Source organism: Chrysoperla carnea, chromosome 2 (assembly GCF_905475395.1).
Source record: "Chrysoperla carnea chromosome 2, inChrCarn1.1, whole genome shotgun sequence".
Classification (NCBI taxonomy): Eukaryota; Metazoa; Arthropoda; class Insecta; order Neuroptera; family Chrysopidae; genus Chrysoperla; species Chrysoperla carnea.
The window spans coordinates 55423190-55446946 of NC_058338.1; the positions used below are offsets into that span (position 1 = coordinate 55423190).

Below are 23757 nucleotides of genomic sequence, written 5' to 3' on the forward strand. Positions count from 1 at the left end.
TGTAACATTATAACTTTGAAAAATTTGAAATGCCAAGCTTCGGACAAAGAAAACAAAACGAACACAATCTACTGTTAACAACTGTGTGGAAAATTGTGTTACATTTTTTTTATAGTTCCAGAGCAGCCCTATTTATCGTTTTTTTTTTCGTTGCTTTGAATTTCTATAAACATTTTAATAAAATATATTTAATATAAATTTAATTAAAATTGGTTTTGTGTTTTTATTTACATTCCTCGTATGGACAATCTGAAAAATATTTTGTTTTATATTTTATTAGAAGTTCTTAAAAATTCAAAACATTTTTTTAAATATTTTTCCTATTTATTATTAATTAAAAATTTTATTTATCGTACAAAAAAATATATAATTATTTATGATGATATTTTGAATAATAATATATATTGCGCAAATATGATGAAACATTGTTTTTAAAGAAGCAGAAAACATAATAAAAATATTTATTACAACTGAGAGAGAAGAGAGATTAAGGAAAATGTGAAATATCATGAAACTATCTAACATCAAAATTGAATTGAAATAATAATAAAAAAAAAAGGAAAACCTAAATTATTATTTTATTATTCTGTTTTTCTTTATATATATATTCATATATTTTTATTTATATAAATTCAATTATATTTTTTACTATTCAGTATTGAAGAGAAGGAAATTGCTTGATTTACTTTTATTAATAATATAAATGAAGTTTGTTTTGTGTAGGAAATAATAATCGAAATATTCCTTTTACTTCAAAAAATCAAACTCCTTTTAAAATATCAGCAATATATGTATCAGGATTTTGTATATCACCAAGTAATTCTGAAAATAAAAATGTTTTCATTATTTTATCAGTAAATAAATATTTGACAGGTTGTGAGTAGTTTTTGAAATATCTCAAAAAAATACTCATCTAATTCGTCAAATAAACTAAATTTGGAGATTCGAGAAAACTTTGATTTTTTTTTTTAAAGAGAAATGACTTTATAAGAGAAATGAAAGGTTTTGATTAGAAATAACTTACCACACACATCACAAAATTCCATAAAAGACGCACAAGGTAACAATTCCTCCCTATAATTAGCAAGCAAACGCTCAGAAGCCTTTAAAAGAGATTCGTCATTATATCTTATATAATCCGCAAGAACACTTGGCCATTGCTCGTCGGATCCACAAACCACTTTCTGTAAATTAAAATAAATGATAGAATCGTCATTTTCAATTTTAAAAATTAAATTTTCTTGGTATACCTTAAAGAAATTATTATAAATTCCATCAATTAGCCCAAAGAATATTAAATATGGTTTGTATACACTATAATCTTTGATTGTTTTATCATTTAAATTTGGACATGGTCCTTCAGGCTGTATATGACGAACATGACCAATAATAATTAAACGTTTTAAATGTGATAAACGACGTCGTCTCCATCTATTCGGACTTAACAATAATATTGAGAAAATAGCCCAATATAGAGGCCCTTCAATCTCATAGCTTGAATGTATCCATTTTTCAACTGATGTACAGTCTAAGAATGTACATAAGTTTTTGTATTCACGTGTCGCAGATCGTGTTCTAAAATTTAAAAAATATAATATTAATAAGCAAAATCCACTCAAGGTGATTTTTATTAAATTTGTACAGGAATTAATAGATCTTAAGCTTTTAATTAGATGAAACGCTATGATTGTTTTTATTTATCTTTTGGAGGCTTGATAATGGCAAGTTTGATAATAAAGAAAATTGTAGTTTAATCGTAGCTCTATTGTTGGATTTATAGAAATGAAATTTTTCGATTTGTGTTTTTGATGAATTTTTTTTATCTGTAGTATATAACATAAGGAATCATTTTAATCGATACATCGATACACATAAAAATCTTTTAGAATACACCAGCAGCTACAAAACTGACCCAGACAAAAATTGTTTGACGAAGGAGGACATCTTATTTAGATCACGAATTTAACCATGGTCTTCAGGGTTTCTAATTTGGATAAGAAATAAGAGTTTTTTTTCTTTTTTGTGCAATTAGTTCTTTGGAATTAATGTATTTTAGAAAATATTTCGATGAAAATGATTCATAATCCAAGTTCTAAGGACCTGTAACCCGTTTCGTCGTATATATTTAACTGCCAACATTTTTGTATTAATTTGACTGGACAAACTTGGTAATATTTTCGAAAAACAATAGTAATATCCGGGACAAACAAATATTATATAGTAATTTAAAATGCTATGATATACTTACGTGTTAATAACATAAAGTGCCATGTGAATGAGATACGGTATTAGATGCATATTCGATTGAGGACCACCACCGCCAGTATCTTCATGGAATGGTTTCTCTTGGGCAAACCGTAGTAATAATAATTTTAAATCGTGAATAGTTGCAGTGTGACCAATATCACGATTTCCTGTCGCTTCTTGTAAATATGTATTGTGACGCGCTAAGCAACTTGCAAAAGCTGATTCTGGTACACCAGGTCCCCACAGTGGCAACAATCCATTACATTTAGTATTAGCATTTTGTAATGCTGCTGAATCCCATTCATCACGAGCTCGTGCCAGCCTAAAATCAAATACAAACAACAATCATTTTAGAGATTCCACTATAAAAGTTTCAGAAGTTTTAAATAAATAAATTTCTTTAACCTAGTAATTCGTTCTTTAAGTACTGTGCCTCAAATAAGCGGGAATCCTCAATCATTCTGTTTATAGGAGATTAAATCATTACACTCTTTATTATGAATTTTAGAATATGGAAAACCTAATTTAACAGAGTTTATTTAAAATTTTGTGCTGCAATCAGTTTTATCAAAAATACGGACTGAAAAGTGACAAACCATTAATGATGTCCGAAAAAATGACGTAAATATGGCCTAAAATTCAAGGAAATATTTAATATTTTTCGATACTTTGGTCTATTTGGTCTTTGGAATTTGTTTCGGAAAACAAGCAATTAACACGACGCGACAATAATTATATAGAGCAGCAATTATGATATACTTTAAGACTCAAAACGAGACAAATAGCATTGATTCGAAACTAAAACTGAGATTGATTTAGATTGACTTCTTAAAACAAAACTGTGATAGAAAGAGCTATACCCGAAAGCACCTAAAAATATTCCGAAGATTGGAAAAGGTTGGTGCACTTTTAATTTAAATAAATATCGATAAAATGAAAATTGATTTTAATAATTTATAATTGCGTTTAAAGTCACCTATTAGATGTCTTTTCAATATTCTAGAAATGATAATCGTTAAAAGTTGTGCTTGACTAAAACTTTATTTCAAAGATATAACATAATTAGTTTTTAGTATATGGGTACTTACCGAACAGCGTTCATATGACAATCCACATGCACAACATTGAAATGAGTAACTGTTGAACATCCCAACATTTTTCTAGGTTTCGAACAATCAAAATCTTCAACTAAACAACGCTTACTAAACGTGTATATTGCGAGTACTTTAGCTGGTTGATAACGATATCCTTCACGACATATACAACATACAAGACCAGTTTCTTCACCCAATTCTTCCATTTGTTGTAATATAGTTGATTTTGCGGTAACCTGTCCTTTATCATTAGTGCGCATACCTAAGGCACCTAATTGTTTTTCACGCATTGCCATTGCTAGTCTTTTCTTCTCATTACGTGTATGGTCACGTACTTGTTGCACACGTTGAGCCACACTATCACATGATTTTAAAGCTTCCAATAAATTTTCAGCTAATGAACCAACATGTTCATCGGATGAAACTTGTTCTAGTCGATGTATTATTGGTATTACATCAGCTGAAACTGCCAGCTAAAAATGAAATATTTTACGTTAAAAGGATATGTGTAATTTTAATGCATTCAGCAAACTTTCGTTTAAATACAGTAGTCTCAACAAAATCTTTGTACATTCTAGAAAATAGCAAACATGGTTTCGATTAACATACATTTATCGGACAAAATGATTTTTTCATTTATTATTCGATGATCTTCCTGTTTTAATATTAATAAAACGAATATCCATCAATTTCAAGCTTGCGATCACAATCAAAAATTTTCTGCGCCCCGTGTAAGAGAAGTTGTCCAACAGGACACAAAAACATAAATTTTTCAAGTGTAGTGATGTATCAGGGTATATACAACGATTTGGTTGACATCGATATAGATGTGGGCATAGTTTTAGAAGAAATATGACCCTCTCACAGAAATTCGACTTGATATAATAGTAAATAAACGAAATAACTTACTTGAGTACTTTCATGCTCAGTAGCCAAACCAGTTAAAAATCGTAAAATATATTTTAAGGCTGGTTTCGATATAAATTCTTTTAATTCATCACTATCAGTCCGTAAAAATGTTGGCTTCACAAATGGTGCATGCATTTTAATATACTCTAATGCATTCTTCACAATATCCAATGATATTATATAATCTTTAAGTGTATTACCAATAGCATTACGTTCAATGCCAGTAGTTAATACACAAAACATTTCTAATTTATAATCATCATCGGCATTATGCTCATAATCGAATTTATTAAAATCTAATACAGAAGCGAAATGATCACATAATAATTTCATACGATCAGCGTTACCATAAACCAGCGCAGCTAATACCCGTGTTAAATGAATTATCACTGATTGATTATTGCGTACACTTGTTGATGTTGTGCATGATAATAGTGATTGGATATATTCGGGACCCCCGAATGTTTGTGAAAACACTAAGAAATTATCTAGCGATTGGCTAGTTGCATGCGATAATATCGTTTCCATAATCTGAAATAGAAGCATATAGATATGTAATAATCATTAGATTTTTGTAATTCACTCAAAATCGACGTTACAGTTTTAATTTCTTATCTTTTTTTTATTATATTTTTTGTTTTCCAAACAAGATAAGAAAATATTCAATAAAACAATACACAATCGAAAATAAATCAAAACCGAACTTGTCTTTCCACTGTTGAAAATTAACAGTTCACTGTTTTGATTTGTTCGATATAGATTATACCTTCAAATACACCATCAACCATAATACATTAAAAAAAACAAGTGAAAACAAACAATTGACTGAGTTAATTGTTGAAATACCATGCATAGTCAGTGTTGATTTCTTTATCACATAACACATACAAACATGTGACACATACATAACTAATAAAGTATAGATAGTACATATGTAAATGACTTTATAGGTTTCTGCATTACCGACCGACATTTAGTGTATAGTTTGTACACATATTATAAAATTTCCGCCTAATTGGCGCCCTCACGGGTAAACAGTGATGTTTACGAAAAAATGTTTCAAACAAAAGTTGTTTAATTTTTGATAAGGAACATTTTTTACATTTAAACTTTTGTTTTATCTCTAACGGTTTACAAGATGGGTCCTACGGACCCAAGACCCAATTGACCTATGATGCTCATTTACGAACTTGACCTCACTTTTTACGTCCTGAGTACGCTGTAAAAATTTCAGCTCGATATCTTTTTTCGTTTTTGAGTTATCGTGTCCACAGACGGACGGACGGACGATTGGACAACCGGAAACGGACTAATTAGGTGATTTTATGAACACCTATGACAAAATTTTTTTCCTAGCATCATTATTTTTAAGCGTTACAAACTTGGGACTAAACTTAATATACTATGTATATTTCATATATGCATGGTATAAAAAGCGCGGTAATAATTAGATATTAATATACATCTGATATTTATTTATTTTATTATCTTACACAGAGGCGGTTCTACTTAAGACCTTTTGACCTGCAACCCAAAGCCCCGTGCATAAAAGTCCCTTAGCCTCCATTGAAAATAATAGACGATATTGTGACAAAAATAAATCTAAATTAAAAAAAACAAAAACAAAAAACGGGGAAAAAGGTTGGCAAGTCTGAGATCAATTGCAATTCTGTTCTCGTCGTTAAGCTGACAAATTGACTTTGTTGTTATTAAAACTGCCAACTGCGTTAGGTGAGTTTTACAAATAAGTGATAACTACCATCTTAAAGATTTTCTTAACGTAATCACTAGCTTTGAAGCGGAGCGCTTCTTCTCCAGGATATAGAAAACATTTTCCGTATATGGAAAACATATATAGGACAACAATGTCAAATATAGAACACAAAATGCAGAAGAGGTTAGAGGTTACAGTTTTGTAATGCTCTTTTATTTGATACTCTACTTGGGTATATTTGAAAATATTCGATTATTCACCCCCACTTTCTCGCTCCACCTTTCCACCCCTCCCCCGAAGGATAAAAATATATAAAAACAATCTTTGAAGCTAGTTGTATATCTTGTATATCATCTTAAAGATTTTCTTAACGTAATCACCAGCTTTGAAGCGGAGCGCTTCTTCTCCAGGATATAGAAAACATTTTCCGTATATGGAAAACATATATAGGACAACAATGTCAAATATAGAACACAAAATGCAGAAGAGGTTAGAGGTTACAGTTTTGTAAAGCTCTTTTATTTGATACTCTACTTGGGTATATTTGAAAATATTCGATTATTCATCCCCACTTTCTCGCTCCATCTTTCCACCCCTCCCCCGAAGGATAAAAATATATAAAAACAATCTTTGAAGCTGGTTGTATATCTTGTTGAGCTTAATCGATGCACAACTTTTTAAGTATTTGAAGCACATCGTTTTCAACCCCTATTTCAAATCCTTACTCTACTATATTATGCTTGTATTATTACATAAAAATCTTCCTCTTGAATCACTCTCTATCTATTAGAAAAAAATCGCGTCAAAATTCGTTGCGTAGTTAACTAAGCATACATAGGGATTAGGGACAGACAGACGGAAGCGATTTTGTTTTATACTATGTATTAATATCACTATACAAAATCAAAATATCAGTGTAATCAAAATAAAATGGCAATTTCTTGAGTAATTAAATAGGCCCCTGAATAGTATTAGCTTAGGGCTCCACAAATTCATGATCCACCCCTGTACATACACGACGATAAATATGTACTTTTCTTTTCTGTGTACAACCTTGATGGTAAAACTAGCGCCATTATGTCCACTTATTAAACTGGTATTTAATCCTTAGAGAACGCAAGTTTTTAAGAGTGGCACATAAAGATAAATACTAAAAAAAACTTACATCAAGCAATTGTTCTGTTAAACCAGCTTGACTAGCTTCCGGTTCTTCCAAACACCTTTGTAACACATGTAAAAAGACTGAAATTGCTTCCATTTCAGGTTTAGCTAATTGTTCAATATTCTTTTTCACTTTAACACTTAACTTAAATAATTTTAATAGAACTTGTAACAATGGTCGCGCTCGTGATATATTTTGTATAGCAGCTAAACGATCCAACATAACACGTAAGCCCCCACAATCAGCCAACACATTCGCCATTCGATACACTTGTTCATTATCAACAGCCTCTTGTGTTTTTGCATTTAATGTTTCAACAAATTCTTCCGTAGCATCACCTAATAAACCTCGCATACGATAAACAATACGCATTGAATCACCCTCACCACCATCGGCTAACCACACCTTTTTAAACACTTCTTTCACTGGTAAATCTAAACTCATAATTTTGTTATTCACCAATAGTTCCATGCCATTGTCATCTTCTAATAACGCCACTAATTCACAGTCTTGACATATTTTATTTTTAACGTCACGCATTAATGGACCTAAACCTGCTTCGTTACTTGAATATGGGTTTCCTAACATACGCCCTTGAAGGAAATCTTCTTGCTGTGGATCCTTTTCTAATGTTAGGAAAAATTCACCAATATCATTTTCTTCTGGGTATATTATCGAACATAACCGTTCAAATATGAATACAGGTGTTCGAACATCTTGTGGACTATATCGTTGTACAGTTTCAATGCATACAGACATAAATGCTTTTGTTTCTTCCTCCGTTCCAGTGGTCATTTCTTCTAATAATTCTAATAATTTATCTTGAGTATCATCTACAAGACGTGTTCTTTGTACAACTAATCGTCTAAGGGATAAGTATCCGTTTAATACAGCACCAACTAAGCGTCCTTTATATTGGCGTCTAATTGCTGAATCTTCTAAGAAAGATGCTAGGAGGCATGTGAGTTGTTTTAAAGCGTAACCTGGAACATTTACCGTTTGTTTCAGAAAATTGGTTGTTAAATACTAATTGGAAAATTTGTTACTTACAAGTAACAAGACGTGGAACAAGGAAAAATTCCAAGGAAAAGGAATGTAAGCGGTCTAAAATTTAAATAAAATCAACATTATTACAACATATATTATTTTATAGGAGTTCATAGGTTTTTCATTTGTGCAAAAAATTTTCAGTTATTTCACAATAAATCCCACTTTAAATAAGAGTAATCGTAATAAAATCTAAAAATAATTATAAATCCAGAAAATGGTGAATTTTCATAATCTATCCAGGCTTGTGACATTATTTGGTAAGCTGGGTTCCCCGTCCGCAATTAAAATGCTTAAATTGTAAACTGATTTCCCTGTCCTTAATTATATGGTCTAAAACAAACACGATTCGTTAACCCTTTTCTTTTTAGCAGCTAATAAAATCAATATACCTAACTAATGTGCCACGTTTTTTACAAGAAACTACATAATTGATTACGTAATATAATATTATGTTTATTTTTTTGTTTAATATTCATGGTTTTGTCCGTTATGATTTCAACCCGGAAGGATAGATAGCACGTCAGAAAATAAGACTATTTTGGTCGAATTTCACCACGGCATACACATCAATAGTAAAAATGTGACAAATACTAAAGAATTTAACAGATCCCGTTTATCCGATTTCTTTTTTATTGCTTTATTATGAGATTGTAATAATAAAACGCATCGGCCCTAGGATTTGTACTACAAAGCACATTTTAACAATGAAAGGTTTTCTAATTAAATAATTTTTTCATTTGAAAAAAAAACCAATGCTAATACCTTTCGTGTATGCAGTAGAATATTTAGGAAAAAAAATTCGAATATAGCTTAACTAAATTCGTAATTTATGAAATAACTAAATATCATACCTCAGTATTTTAATTTTTGTAAAAAAAATGAAAATTTTCAAAAACAAAATAAAAATCACACGAAATCAAACGTAATAATATCGTTGTACCTTGAGCTAAATCTGAAGTAAGAGTTGTTTCTTCAAGTCTATGTAATTCATCGATTTCACGAACTAAAAGTGAAGCAATTTCTTTGAGTACACCATGCACAGCCAAAAATTGTTTCCATTGTGAATCACTAATTAATTGTTGATATAAAACTAAAAATTCTGCAGCACTTTCACCAGCTCCTCGTAGCTCGCTAAGATACGAAGTTAACAGCAGCAATACTTCTTTTTTTCGTTCAACACCTTCACACATACTTTCCACTATACTACACGCCACTTGACGTGCAAGTCTTGAACTTGGATTGAAGAGTACACGTTTAATCCATGCATTTTCACTAAGCCTTAATGGTTCAGATTCTTCTAAATGTAACGCTTTAATGCGCCATCTTCGGAAATATTTTTCACTTACAAATATTATACGTGATTCTTCTTTCAATAAATTTCGTACCGTTTTACCATCATCACCTCTGTGAGGCATTGATTCAACCCATTTTTCAAATGTATTTTTCCCATCGTTTTCAAGCCATTTGTTTAGATTTAGTGTGAGACCATCTGGACGTTTTATTGATGTGACGTTATTCACAGATTTATCCTAAAAGTGATGACAATATTTAGGAGATTTAAGACTCAAAGAGTATATTCTGTCAAAAATGTATAGAGAATTTATAATTTGAAAAGTCTGAAGTATTTATAAAAAAATTTGTTCCAAGGCTAAAGAAATATACTATCCTTTTTAATAATTAAATACGTACAACCAAATGATTTACCTTATTTTTCTTACTAATTGGCTGTGGTGGTTCAATTAATTCCTGCATAATTTTCAAACATGGTAATATCACTGAATCCATCACAAGCGGACTCTTTGAATCTTTACACGCCATCAAGAATAATTGTACCATAGAACGTAGCTTCATTTCCCAACAATCATCCTCCTTTTGTACCATTGCAGCTAACAACATAATTTCATGTCGTACACCCGAACCAAAATCTGGTGCTGATGACGGATTACGTAATGATAATGTAATACGTTCCATTAATAATTCACATAATTTACGTGTGCTTGGTTCATTATCACGTGTCAACATGCATAATAATTGACGTACTTCTTCTTGCATTTGTACTGAACCTTTGCGTAAATTATTTTCAACCAATTCTTGTACTAATCCTAAATCACATAATGCTAAACGTGACGGAATATGTCCGGCTAACGCTTTTAATAATGTTAAACAATGTTCAGTGGCGGCTGACGCACATCCATAACATCTACCAGTTAATGGGGGATTTTGTAATGTGTTATCTTCATCACCCGAACTTGAAGATGGATCCTAGAAATAAGTATATTTTCAATCAAAATACTAGTATAACTAGCATATAAATTAAAAATAGAAATTTAAGCCTCTTTCAATTTTAATTTTACTCTAAAAAGATCTTGTTAAAGGTACTTTGCGAAATATATTCTCGAAAGCTGTAAGTGAATTAAGCAAGTGATTAGAAACCTTAGTTTGTAATGTAGGTGAAAAGAAATGCTTATGTATCTTTATGTGTAAATACTTTTTTAGTGTTTTTTAAAGTATAAAAATTCTCCAACGTGATAATTTTTTTAAGTTGGATCAAAAAATTCTTTAATTTCTCATTTACAATAAGTTACTCCAACGTCAGAAAATTTATTAATTTGAGAAATGTGTTCATTAAAGTAGTACGATTGTACCATTCATGAAGCTTATAAGAAGGAGAACGATCGCTATAGAAAATATTGTCCCCGAAATATGGATAAAATAAGTGAGGCGCTGCGACCGCTAAGAAGTATCAATAAAGGCGGGCTGTTGTGCGCTAATTTGAAATGATATATCAATTTGTACATTATGCAACTAACTTCATCCACTTCGCAGATACTACTTCTTGATGACAGCGCGGCTGGTGGCTTAAAAATTAACTATAAATTCTACAAATTTTCAGGGACAGGTGCGCTAATGCTTTAGTACATAGCGATCTTTCTCCTTCTTTATAACCTTCATGGGTGCGCTAATGCTTTAGTACATAGCGATCTTTCTCCTTCTTTATAACCTTCATGGTACCATTGTTAATGGCTGTATAGCAGTAGCTAAAGCCAGTTTAAAAAAAAAATAAATAAAAAAAAAAAAAAGTAGTACGATCGCTAAGGCAAGTTTATGCTTGTGGTTGAAATTAATTTTACATTATTTTTCAACTTTGATGATGAATTTGGTTATTACTTCATGAATGTAGACGAAAAATAAGAATGAAGTTATTCAATATCTGCCTTGATTTTCGAAATATCGACAGCTAAATAATTAAACAAAATTTTCAATTATCGATATTTTGAAAATTATTTCAGATATCGAGAAATTTTATTCTTACTTTTCGTCTTATATTGTCAAGTTATAACATTTATTTAAATAATCGGGCAACCCTAAAATTTTAGAATTGATTTGGACTTAGTCTAACGTCATATTAAAAAAATCAAGCCTTTTATTTAAAATTGTCCTTGCGCTCGTACATCCTTAAATAAAAATATACTATTCTTTAAAATGTGGTGAAAAACTGTTTCAGTTTATTTCCAATGCAATATACCTTAATGATATTATATCGAATTAAGAAACTTCTAAGAATTTTGTCTTTTGTATCACTTTTTATCTAAATTCGGCTATTTTAAGATACTTTATACTATAGAGTATAAAGTCTAAAGCCTAGTTATAACTAGATACTTACACTTAAATAGGAATTTTGTTGCAATCGTGGCACAGGCACTGTACAATCTCGATGTTTTCGATCATATGCAACTAGTTCTTTTCGACATGCCAACACACGTTGTATAATTTTACTAAGTTCTTCAAAAGATGTTTTACAATCGCCACAATACCGTTGAGCTAATAATTGTATAGCTTTATTCACTTGTGTTGAGCCTACAGTTATTGTATTTGAAATTGGTGTATCTTCATTTCTATCAATTCGATATTCACTAACTTGCAAAAGTAAAAGCTGGAAAAATTTGTTTAATATTAATTTTTATTTTCACTTTTACCAATAAGTATGAAAACGTGAAAATACCTCAAGTGTTGGTTTATTTCCAATAAGTTGCTTATACACTCTATCAGCTTTTTCTAGCAACGTGTTAATATTTGAAACGGTCTTTTTACGATCTTCATCATTTTCAATTGGTTCAACAGCACAACAAGGTCTTGCAAACATTGTATAATCGAATTTCGCATATTTACAAAATCCGCAGGCATGACATAAGAATGGATCTTTTTCATCATAATTAATAGCACTGGTAAAAAATGGCAATATTAATATATCATTTATATATGCTAAAAAAAAGTATGCATGGTACCGTATTCATAGCGACTAAAGCAGTTTCGCTCACCTAGCCAGATTTTTTTTAAATAAGGAATTTAAATTATATTATGTTACTTACCGGCATTTATGACATTGGAAAACATTTTCGCCACAGTTACCACAAACACCCGGATTTGCAGGAACTACAGCTGAACAACGTGGACATTGCAAATTTTCTGACGATGCTTGTATATTTTCATAAAAATCAGCATACTCAATCATTAGATTACAGGCAACGATTGGTAATGGAAAATCTATTTTAACTTCAGTTTGGCCTGATTGTAAATGTACTTTTTTCGCCTTATGCCACATTGCTGGTTTATTTTTCAATTCAACGACAGCTTGCACAGTACGATTATTATAATAAATATTGATAGTACGAACCATTTTAGTACGTTTTAGTTCACCAATTCGTAAACTTATTTTGCTTATTGTGTGACTGCACATTAATTTTACAATTTGTGTAGTTGTCGTGTATTTTGAATCAATCTGTTTAAAAGAATCAATTTTTTTAGTTATGAAAATTATTTATTTGTTAAACTTGAGAAGAAGATATTGTAGCTTTTTAATTCTTACCTTTACAGATGATATTTTCATTGACGTAAACGGTACTTCTGGATTATTACATACCAAACATGGTTCTGATTCTAAGTAATAACCATCTAATTCAACAAATTGAGCCAAATGTGCATACAAATTGGCATTTGGATGACATGCCAATAAATCGTTTTGTGCACGTAAAACATTTATTGCTTGTTTCATATATTGCTCCATCTGAAAATCGCATACAGAAAACAATTTAAAAAATCCAACACATTTTTCCAATCAAAGTACTAAATTATACCTGATTTCCTGTATGATTGGTACGTAATGAAAAGTAACCCAATAAGTCAACAAATTGAGCTGCTTTTCTACCATAAGCTGGTAATTGTGGCCACACTTTCCATAGGATTTCTAGTAATCGTTCCTGTTCAGCTGCTGTTGAATTTCTGTAAACAATATTTTATTAATATTAATTTATGCCATCTGCCCGAGAAAACTATTAATATTTATAAATCTAGTGGGCACAGATAATACTAGAAAACAATCTCAATAAACTGTAATTAAAAATTATAACTTACTTGTAAATTGCAAGAACAAGCGAATGTGCCTGCCATCTCACATTTGTTGCATTAGTTTCAAGCAAAAATGCTTTCATAAATCTAGCTAATATTTCAGGTTGCACTTGAGAATTAATTTGTTCAACAAGTGTTGCGCAATTGGTTTCTTCAAATTTGGATTCGTTGTCAGATTCTTCAGATTTTTCACGTTCTTTACGGGAACTGGATGTAGTAGCTGTTGAATTTGATTTACCTGCTGTGCTTTGTTCATTTGTATGTGATTTTTTTGGTATGGACGTACTTGATGGACAAATTGCACATTGTAGTAATTGTAATATGGTTGAACAAACACCTAAAAAGTTAAAAAAAATTATTTTTGGTTTAAGTATAACTTATAAAGGGATGTCCACAAAGTTCTGAAGCCCACAATTAACTCTTAACTGAAATATCAACCTTGATAAAAACCCATAATCAAATTTGGCAATATATTTCCGAATAATCCACGATTTCAAAGTGGGGTGGTCGAAAAACTTTCAGCTAATAAAAAAATATTATCAGTACAGTAAAAAATAATTTTTTCACTGTTACTTTTAAATAAAACAATAAAAATTGGATTCAATATTCCTTGAGTTATTCGAGAGCTTTTGAATTCTATTCAACCCTGTATTTTATTACCTTCATCAAGTAAATAGCTAATGTTTAATAAATAGGACAAAGTATTGATATGTTTAAGACAAAATCTTTGCCAATTTCCAGTCCGAGTTGCTGCAATTTCTAAACATGCTTTTAAATGTTCCATTAACTCTACAAGAGAATCGTATGGCAACGAAGCTGGATGTAAATTTCCAACGGTAATGTCTAAGCCACCTTTTTGACAACATTTTTCAACAGCCTAAAATAAAATCGTAATTAAATCAAGAGCTTAAAATACAAAAAAGTATTTTCTATTTTAAAAGATTCAAAGATAATTTTTTAAAAAGAAGAAGTTGTCCAACATAATGTAAATAACATACGAACAAAATCTCAATGGTGAGGTAATCACAATAATTTTAAAGGCGTGGACTCGAGACCTGATTCAATAAAAATAATGGATCTTCTTCGGCGCCTTCATTTCCTTGGTGCAAAGATTTAATGGTGTGCAACACAGTGTACAAGGTGTACAAGACTCTTCTACTTTGAACTTATGAGAATGAGATTCACTAATTTTTTGTTTCAGGCAGTCAACAATGAGGTTTACAAAGTGATCGCAGTCATTAATAGTATAAGTGTAAAATAACAAATTACCTTGACATGACTTTCAAGAGCATGTAAATCGCGTAGCTGTCGATACTTTTCTTTGCTACCACAAATATATAAAAGTAATTTACGAACTTGTCGTCTCACCAGAGGAGTTTGGAACGTCATCATATATTCACATAAATGCTGATACCATTCCGAATCAAATGCTTGATTGATTGTTAGACCAAGTGTTGAATGTTTTTGTACTTGATATGGTAAACGTAATGCCATTTCGGTTAATAATTGTGGATAAGCTTCAAATACATCAGATGCATGACCTTTGACATATTGTCGTAAAAAGAATGGTTGCATATCTGGTGCTGGTGTTGACAAATGTTCCTTTAATAATGAACCACCTAGTGCAATACCACCAGTTTCCTCCAGTGAATTTGTACGCCAATATGATAATAGATTTTGTAATAATGTTAAACAATAGTTGATTAGATGTGCTTCTTGTAACACTGTTGCAGTTGTTTGTGATACAAATACTGAGTTATCAGTTTGTTTTGTCGTAGTTAGTTTCCAACGGGACATTAATACACCTATAAAATTTATACGATAAGTAACTTGATTTAAAATTTATAATATTTTTAAATTATAACATTTTCAAGTTTACGTCTTTCTGGTATTATTTTCGGTTGTAAAAAAAAATTGAATCTGAAAAAATTATCGCCTTTAAGACGGTACGAAAAAAGCAAAGAAATTTTCGCTGGAGAGTTTAAATTTAATACAAGGTAACAACAAGAATCGCTTAAAAAAGTATAAATGAAAAACCAGAATTTCTAAAAGTAATTAAAATCTTGATCATCCGACAAAGTATCACTTATATTTAATTTAGAGCCCAAATAATTAAAGACTATCGACGACATAGAGAAGCAATTTTTAGCCAAGTTATTAAAATTTTATATGAATAAGGAGTTCTAAAACAATGTCTGTCTGGAGAACTGAAAATACTCAATGTTTAGTATCGATATAAAAGTGATTTTACTTACTTAATAATCTCATAATTATTAATCGTACTTCTTTGGTATTTGATCTAGAACTAACATCTTCAGTATCTGGATTATCAACATGTAATTCTGCTACTAAAGCATTTAGAAGACCTTCTAAACATTTTCTATCTTTTTCACTTGTAATATAAAGGTCACTAGTTAACATTAATATTACCTAAAATAGAATTGAGCGTTTGTGACAAACCATACAGAAAATATATTCAAGCAGATAATATAATTAAAACTTACTTGCATAAATGGTATAGCGCGTACACCGGATACATTACTTAATGAGGGGAATTGTTGAGTTAAACGTTCTAAAAGTAGGACACGCAGTGAGTGTAATCTGGCTGCAGAGGTTCCATCTAATGTATCGGCATCATTATCACCATCAGGATCCGGATCACCTGCAAGAGAAACCGATTCATTGTTAAAATTTATTATCGTGAAACAAAATAATATAATACTAGGTTCATCTTGCAAAAAGCGTCAGTTATTTTTTTGCCAAGATGCCATCAGTAAGCAATATTTATTTACCACCAAAAATAGCGTTCGTCGAATTGGGATTTCCACTTCTTTTTGTCATATTAGTAGTTATTTTGGGTAAATACATAAAAATTTCCATTAAAAAAAAAAAAAAAATTTTGGAAAATACAGATAAAAAAGGGAGGCTTTTATGTAAGTTTTTAAACCTACACTTCAAAACATTGACTCGGTAAGAGTTTATAATCACGACATATTCACTATATTAATTAGTCTCTTGTAGGTTAATTAAGACTAACTAACTAGTAAACCAGTGCACGAGCGGTAGGTAACCTCCTGAAGATGTACTCAAAAAAAAAAAAAAAAAAAAACTCCTATTACATTTGTCAGAAAAAAATTGTCTATTGATTTGGTGGGGATTACCTTATTTGCACTATAACTTACCTTCTGGTTCAATTCCATCGGTTTCTGTTTGTTGAACACTAACCAATGATGCAGTATCCGATCGAGCAACTAATCCTGCTATACCCTCATTCATGTTATCACCATCATATGCTGAACTTCGTCCAGATACATTATGCTCACCTGTAATACTTTCAACAGCACTGCCACCACTTTCTGAACCTGCACTACCAGCTTGTTCAGCAGGAGAAGTTCGTAATGTTGAGCCATCAGTAGCAACAGTACTACCTTCGTCATCGGATCCACCAGCCGATGCAGTTGTATCGCTATAGTGACCTGTTTCGGGTGCTTGCTGACCAATTGGATTACTTTGAGAAACACTTTGTTGAGCAATTGCCTGGAAAATTTTATCAAGTTAAAATAATGAAATTTAATAATATAATACAGTCATAATATAATGCACATTCGGATTTGCGTTAAATCAGAAACGAGTGAAATTTTAAACGGACACGACTCTTGCCATATCTATTTTTCGCCTAAAATTCGTTCGTAAATTCTAAAAAAACAATCGTTTTCAACCGTCGAACTGTTATTTTTGAAAATTTATAACTTTTTAAATAGTTAAAATTTGAAAAAGTTATTATCTTCTAAAGACTTCTTCCACAAAAAATCAATATTTATGAAGACAATGGATAAAACACCTCGAATATTCAGTTTAGTGGAAGGGAGAATTAAAGATCTAAGGTGAAGTGTTTCATTGTATTCCTGTTTAACGCAAAACTAGTCTATTTTTCTGGATGATATTGAACTTATTACTTGTAAACTTTGTAGTTCGTGATTGCTTAAAGCTGCAGCTGCACGCAACATTCCACGAGATAATCCTGCAATTCCAGTGGCCGCACCATTTGATGCGGATGGTCCTGCATTTATACCGTTTCCTCTTGGATCAGCTGCGACCGCAGCTAATTCATGATCTTGAAGACTAAGTGCAATCGCTAGTTCAACCATAGTCTCATCATCTGCGTCTGGAGGAATATCTAACAATGGCGAAAATCCACCCGCTACAGCACCTCCAAGTAACGCTTCAAGTGGATTTATATTTAAATCTCGAATATCTAATAACAATAAAAAATGATGATTTTTCGAATACAAATCGTGAATGATAATACACTATACTTACTCTCTCCCTGTAAAAGTGCCATTGGTTCAACAGTATCTACTTCGTATTGCACTTCTGATTCATTCTGTTCTCGAATTGCGTTATTAGTTGTGGATGATCTTACTTTTTCTATGTCTATATCACTTGACGTTTCTAAATTTCAAATAAAATAATAAATTTCATAATAATCGAAAAATATTTTAAAAAATTATCCAAATTACTCACTAATTCCACTAGTTCCAGGCGTTGAGCAATGTGGAGGCGATGGAATAAATACTCGACGTCGTTTTATTTTCGGTTTGAGTACACGAATAATGGCTTGTTTTGCACTAAAAGCGATTTGTGAGTCTTCACTCAATAAAAGACTTATGTAGAAGTTAGCACCAGCCGTTACTGTTGTTTCTAAATTATCACAACATATCATATATGCATGTATTATATCAACGATGGCATGTATTATATGTTCAGCATGAGATAATCCAGGTACTACAACTGACACTAAATTTATATTTGTGGGTCGAACAGAATGTAGGAGCCATAGTACTTCAAATATTTGTGCTAGTAGATAATTTGATGGTGATTCTTTTGTATTAGTTGGGTGATCATCTGTAAGGTAAAATTAATTAAGTCATTTGAAAATTTAAACCTAAACTAATAGAAAAAACTTACTTTGATGTAATTCGGTGAATCGTACAATATTTTGTGGCCGTGAAACAGCAATACCACGCACAATTAATACAAGTCGATAGAAATCTTCAGCATCAATATGTGTAGCATCTTTATTTTTACCAATATCATACATTGTATTTAATGATTCCAGCACATACGTTAGTAATGCTTCATCTTTAAAGTTGTGATATACTTGTTTATTTGTATGTAACGATGATAAAACTGCTTTTGTTTGCATTTGTACCGTCATTGGTGTTGGTAATATTAATAATTTTGTAGCCATTTCTAAAGCTAATGTTTTTTGATTTAATAATTTTTCTTCATTAGAATTTCCAAATAACAAGAAACTACTGTCTAGTACTTCTAAAACTCCTGATATTAGTCTAGAAAAGAAATTAAACATTCGTAAATACTAGTTAAAATTGTTTTTCGTTAAGAAAGACTTTGGCCAATCAATTTTGTCTAAAATAACAATAAGATCAAAGAGGTCTCAAACACGCGCCTAAAAAACTTACTTGTCTAAAGAGGTTAGTTGAGTCTGATTAGGTGAATGTAAATCAGAATCAGTATTTGTCATTGTTGGATTTGCAACGGGTGCAACAATATTGCTTGATGATTCTTCTGCTTCATCTGGCCATCCAAAACTATCTTTTGTTTTACCATACACTTTAATATTGTCAACCATAGTAACGGAATCAGGATCCAAGGATGGTCCAAATATGACTGTTATGCGTTTATCAGCTTGTAAACTTTCTTCACGTGTAAATGGTATATCATACCATCGACTACGTGTCACGGTTGTTGCGATTACACGACCAAATACTTCAACATAGGTGGGTGTTCTCTGAATATCTTGGTTACCGAACAATACACGAATACCAGTCATCACCATTGAATTATCATTGTTTATTATATCCATTGAAAAACCAGTAGCTTTTGTACATGCCACATACATTCCAGTGGTGTTCAAACGCTGTTTTACTTGTTGTGCATTATATACTTGTAATAGATCATTGCCTCCATATTCAACGTCATTCATAGATTGACAATGTTCGAAGAAATCAACGGGGAATGTCACTTGTCCAGTTGTCTTACCAGATTTTAATATTTTTTTCTTTGTTCGAACCGGTTTTGTTGCCAGTGTTGTGGTCACTGGTTGAATTGCTGATGACATCCAAAAACCTGTAATTTATATTTTTAGTTAATATTTATTTGATTTAAAAAAGTATAGTTTTAGCAAATTGCAAAAAAATGTATGATGCTCTTAAGAAATAGGCCAGGCAGAAATTTAAAATTTCTGAAACCATAAATTGGTATTTTGAACCAAATTTTTTTTTACAAAAATGGAAAGATGATATATTAGTTTTATAACAAAACTGTTTTTATTTTTATACCATGTATATATGAAATATACATAGTATATTAAGTTTAGTCCCAAGTTTGTAACGCTTAAAAATAATGATGCTAGGAAAAAAATTTTGTCATAGGTGTTCATAAAATCACCTAATTAGTCCGTTTCCGGTTGTCCAATCGTCCGTCCGTCCGTCTGTGGACACGATAACTCAAAAACGAAAAAAGATATCGAGCTGAAATTTTTACAGCGTACTCAGGACGTAAAAAGTGAGGTCAAGTTCGTAAATGAGCATCATAGGTCAATTGGGTCTTGGGTCCGTAGGACCCATCTTGTAAACCGTTAGAGATAAAACAAAAGTTTAAATGTAAAAAATGTTCCTTATCAAAAATTAAACAACTTTTGTTTGAAACATTTTTTCGTAAACATCACTGTTTACCCGTGAGGGCGCCAATTAGGCGAAAATTTTATAATATGTACTATACTTGATTATCAGTTATGTATGTGTCACATGTTTGTATGTGTAATGTGATAAAGAAATCAACTGATTATGCAGGGTATTTCAACAATTAACTCAGTCAATTGTTTGTTTTCATTTGTTTCATGATAATTTTAAAGTTACAGAGTTTTAAAAGAACTTTTCAAAAGGGAAAACGTAAACGCCCGACAAAAACAATGTTCGTAAAACATCGTTGTGACGTAATAATGTTAATTGAATAGTATTCACTGTATACAATTATTAAATAACATTATGACGTTACACGATCTTTTACGAACATTTTTTTGATCGTGCGTTTTCGTTTCTCTTTTGAAGTTATTTTAAAACTGCCTGTAACTTTATAATCTTTCCATTTTTGTCAAAAAAAAAAAAAAACCAAATCTGATATTTGTTTATGTGTAGGTCAAAAGACTGAAAGTACACAAAGTTTTTTTTTTTTGAGATATGGAGGGGGAAGATCAAAATTTAAATATACATAACAATATAGTTCTTATTATTTAAACGACGATATATCATCATAAAAGACGATACTTACCAGTTTGTTCCATATATGCCATATAAATTCGTAGGCTGCCATCTTCACAAAGTAGAATCAATGTAGTACGATTTTCTGCAGCTGAAGCAGGTACACCACCTGGTGTGCCAGTACTGTTACTAACAGGTACAGCTGTTGCTGTCGATGGTGAAGCTGCATGTCTTAAAGCAACCATATCCATTATTTTTGCTTTTGCTGGTACGATTTTTATTTCTTGTACAAGGATTGTGTTCGGTTTAATCATTAAAATAACTGGGTTATTACCTTTAAAAAAAATTAATTATTTTAGATACCGTAGACTGGCTAGGCGAATGGAAAATAAGCTTAAGATTGGAACAACGGTACAAGATGATATACCGTTGTAATGCTATTTGATTCAACATTATAAACCACAGTATTGTATATATAGTACAAGAGCCAAATTAAGGTCGACATTCATTCACCTGTTTACCAAATTAAAGTTATTTTTATGAAATGATCAAAACTAACAAATATCCTTGTAATGGGTTGCCTAAAAAATATGGCCAAGAATACTTATATAAAAACTTCGAAAGCTTGTAAACGTTATTTTTTAACCGATATTTAGTATACCACCGAATTTCCAATAAAATTATATTTATTTAGATATACGAGTCTTTAAAGAAAAGTCGTTACACAATACATTTGTTTATAATACAGAATCAAATAGAAGTCATTATAAATGTACTTATGTCCAACTCTGTAAATTGGTAAAAATGACATTACTTATATAAGTTTAGAACTTACTCGTTTGCATGACACTACAAACTAAACCTGGGTGTCCCACAATTTCCATCCATTGGCAAAGTGGTTGTGGATTAGTGACTTTATTACCATTACTTTTGGTATTTCCACCACTAACACTGCCACTCGCAACGCTTGCATTGCTTCCACTTCCAGCAGCAGCTGCACCACTAGATGAGTTTGTAGTGGTTGTCGTTGCTGATGTTAAATTAATTGGAAATACAACTGGTAAACATTCATTCATTTCTTTTAATGGTGCAATGAAACTTTTGCCTTGTGAATAGCTGAAGAATAAAAGTTGTAATGTGTGCGAGTAATAAATAGAGACTCCACCACCAGCAACTTGACCATTATCATCCTAAAAAATACAATTAAATTAAACGTAACTCTCAATTTAAAATTGTTTTATTAAATTTCACACATCTATCTGTATAAACTGGTATCTGGAGTGTTTTTCATTTCAAAAAAAATAAGGGTTCCGCATCATGACATTGTGAACAAAAGGGGAGATAAGTGAGGGTAAGGGAAGTGAAGACTATAACGCGTTAGTCTGTTTTAAAAATTGAAATTTGCCAGCGAAAAGGGCGGATAGCTGCTAATATATTATAATGGAATAGCAAAATGTTTTTTTCTGTCACCATCAATTGCGGCGCTTTATGAACCCATGAAATATGAGATACATATAGGCACGTATATTTTTAACAAAATAAATTTTAATGCGAATTTTAATTTAGCAAAACATCTTACTTACATTAACGTCTACATTTAATACTTCCAATGTATTTGTGACATAAAACGATCCATGTTTTGCTGAACTAGCATCATCTAATGCCTGATAATAAATATGCCCTGGCGATGACATCAACAAAATGTGGAACAAACCATTTGCATACATAAAAGTACAATCACGAATTTTTCCACTCGGTACCAAAAAGAAAAATTGTGGACTCAAGGCATCTTTAGATAAATCGTATATTTTAACAAAATCAGCAGTAACTAACGCCAATTGTGTTTGACATCCTGGCAACCAAATTGCACGTATTATAAAATTACCAGTTTCTAATTGTGGATGCAATACTAAATGATCAGAAACTGATCCAGTTGATGAAAACGTTAAAACGTGGCAATCTTTTAAACCGCACACAGCAAGAAAATCTTCATTTGCTGGATTAGCTGCTAATGATAACACAGTGAAGGGTATTGGTGCAGAAGCTAGTCTTGTTAATGTTAATTTCCGTTTTGTTGAATCAGCTTGTTTCAACAACGCTGATAGTTGTAATACAGTAATTTTGCCTTTTTCATGAGAAACAGCTAAGTGTTGACGTTTACCATGCGGTGATGACATACAACACATAGCTACACGACGCACCATGTGTGCAGATAACAACTGTCGAATTGTTTGTCCTTGATCGCCTGAATAATTCATTCGAACATTTTCAAAGGCACCTTCTTGTGAACCTAATGTTGGCCACATCATAAATGGATCACTATGCACACATTTTTTAGGTAGAGTATGTAATTGTTCTAAAGCTTTTTGTGCTCGTGCTAAACATCCTACTGGTGAATATTGTTGACATGACGTTTGTACAGCAGGTACTAATGCATCAGCTAACTCAACTAATGCAGTAACAGCTGAACTAGATGAAACATGAGTAATTAAAGCCTCTCGACAATCTTCTAATTGTTTGGCTAACGTTACAATTTTGTTTTTATCACGAGTATTTATTATTTTATCTAAGGTAATTGGTGACGTTGGACGTCGGCGTAATGAACTTGTAAGGACGTGCTCAGTATTATAGGTAGTATGACCAGTAATTGCTCCACTTGTGGATGCCGCCGTTCGATTTTCTCCTGATGTTTGTGGATTTCTTTTAACCAATGCCTGTAATAAAAATTGTAATTATAAAAAATTAAACACGTATATTTAAAAAAATATTTTTATCCCAATTGATTTTTCATAAATTTTCTTACAAAATCTAATAGTTTTAGAGTCAGTATACATTTGGAATTATTGTATACATTTGGGCCTATAACTTAAAATGGCAGTCCTCTCAATATCG

General features: G+C 31.3%; 1 protein-coding gene across 3 annotated transcripts in view; it reads right to left on the reverse strand.

Annotated features, from left to right (window-relative positions):
• Positions 1–719: 719 nt before the first annotated feature.
• Positions 720–23757, reverse strand: part of LOC123293344 (E3 ubiquitin-protein ligase UBR4) — a 39803-nt gene continuing 16765 nt past the window's right edge. Inside the window, exons 17-45 of one of the 3 annotated variants that reach the window (XM_044874131.1) lie at positions 22449–23579; positions 21701–22055; positions 20936–21199; positions 19066–19732; positions 18551–18933; positions 18107–18487; positions 17903–18034; positions 17539–17837; positions 16906–17119; positions 16087–16244; positions 15838–16012; positions 14852–15387; positions 14243–14459; positions 13589–13919; positions 13312–13456; positions 13044–13241; positions 12547–12956; positions 12180–12399; positions 11841–12110; positions 9881–10438; positions 9117–9705; positions 8177–8230; positions 7130–8109; positions 4251–4781; positions 3336–3814; positions 2249–2569; positions 1251–1575; positions 1025–1184; positions 720–822 (exon numbers count right to left, since the gene is read on the reverse strand). In XM_044874131.1, coding sequence (XP_044730066.1) covers positions 761–822; positions 1025–1184; positions 1251–1575; positions 2249–2569; positions 3336–3814; positions 4251–4781; positions 7130–8109; positions 8177–8230; positions 9117–9705; positions 9881–10438; positions 11841–12110; positions 12180–12399; positions 12547–12956; positions 13044–13241; positions 13312–13456; positions 13589–13919; positions 14243–14459; positions 14852–15387; positions 15838–16012; positions 16087–16244; positions 16906–17119; positions 17539–17837; positions 17903–18034; positions 18107–18487; positions 18551–18933; positions 19066–19732; positions 20936–21199; positions 21701–22055; positions 22449–23579 — 10545 coding nt within the window. In that variant the 3' untranslated portion in view covers positions 720–760. Of the gene's footprint in view, positions 823–1024; positions 1185–1250; positions 1576–2248; positions 2570–3335; positions 3815–4250; positions 4782–7129; positions 8110–8176; positions 8231–9116; positions 9706–9880; positions 10439–11840; positions 12111–12179; positions 12400–12546; positions 12957–13043; positions 13242–13311; positions 13457–13588; positions 13920–14242; positions 14460–14851; positions 15388–15837; positions 16013–16086; positions 16245–16764; positions 17120–17538; positions 17838–17902; positions 18035–18106; positions 18488–18550; positions 18934–19065; positions 19733–20935; positions 21200–21700; positions 22056–22448; positions 23580–23757 lie in introns of all 3 variants that reach the window. The other 2 variants (XM_044874129.1, XM_044874130.1) reach the window with 2 other exon arrangements.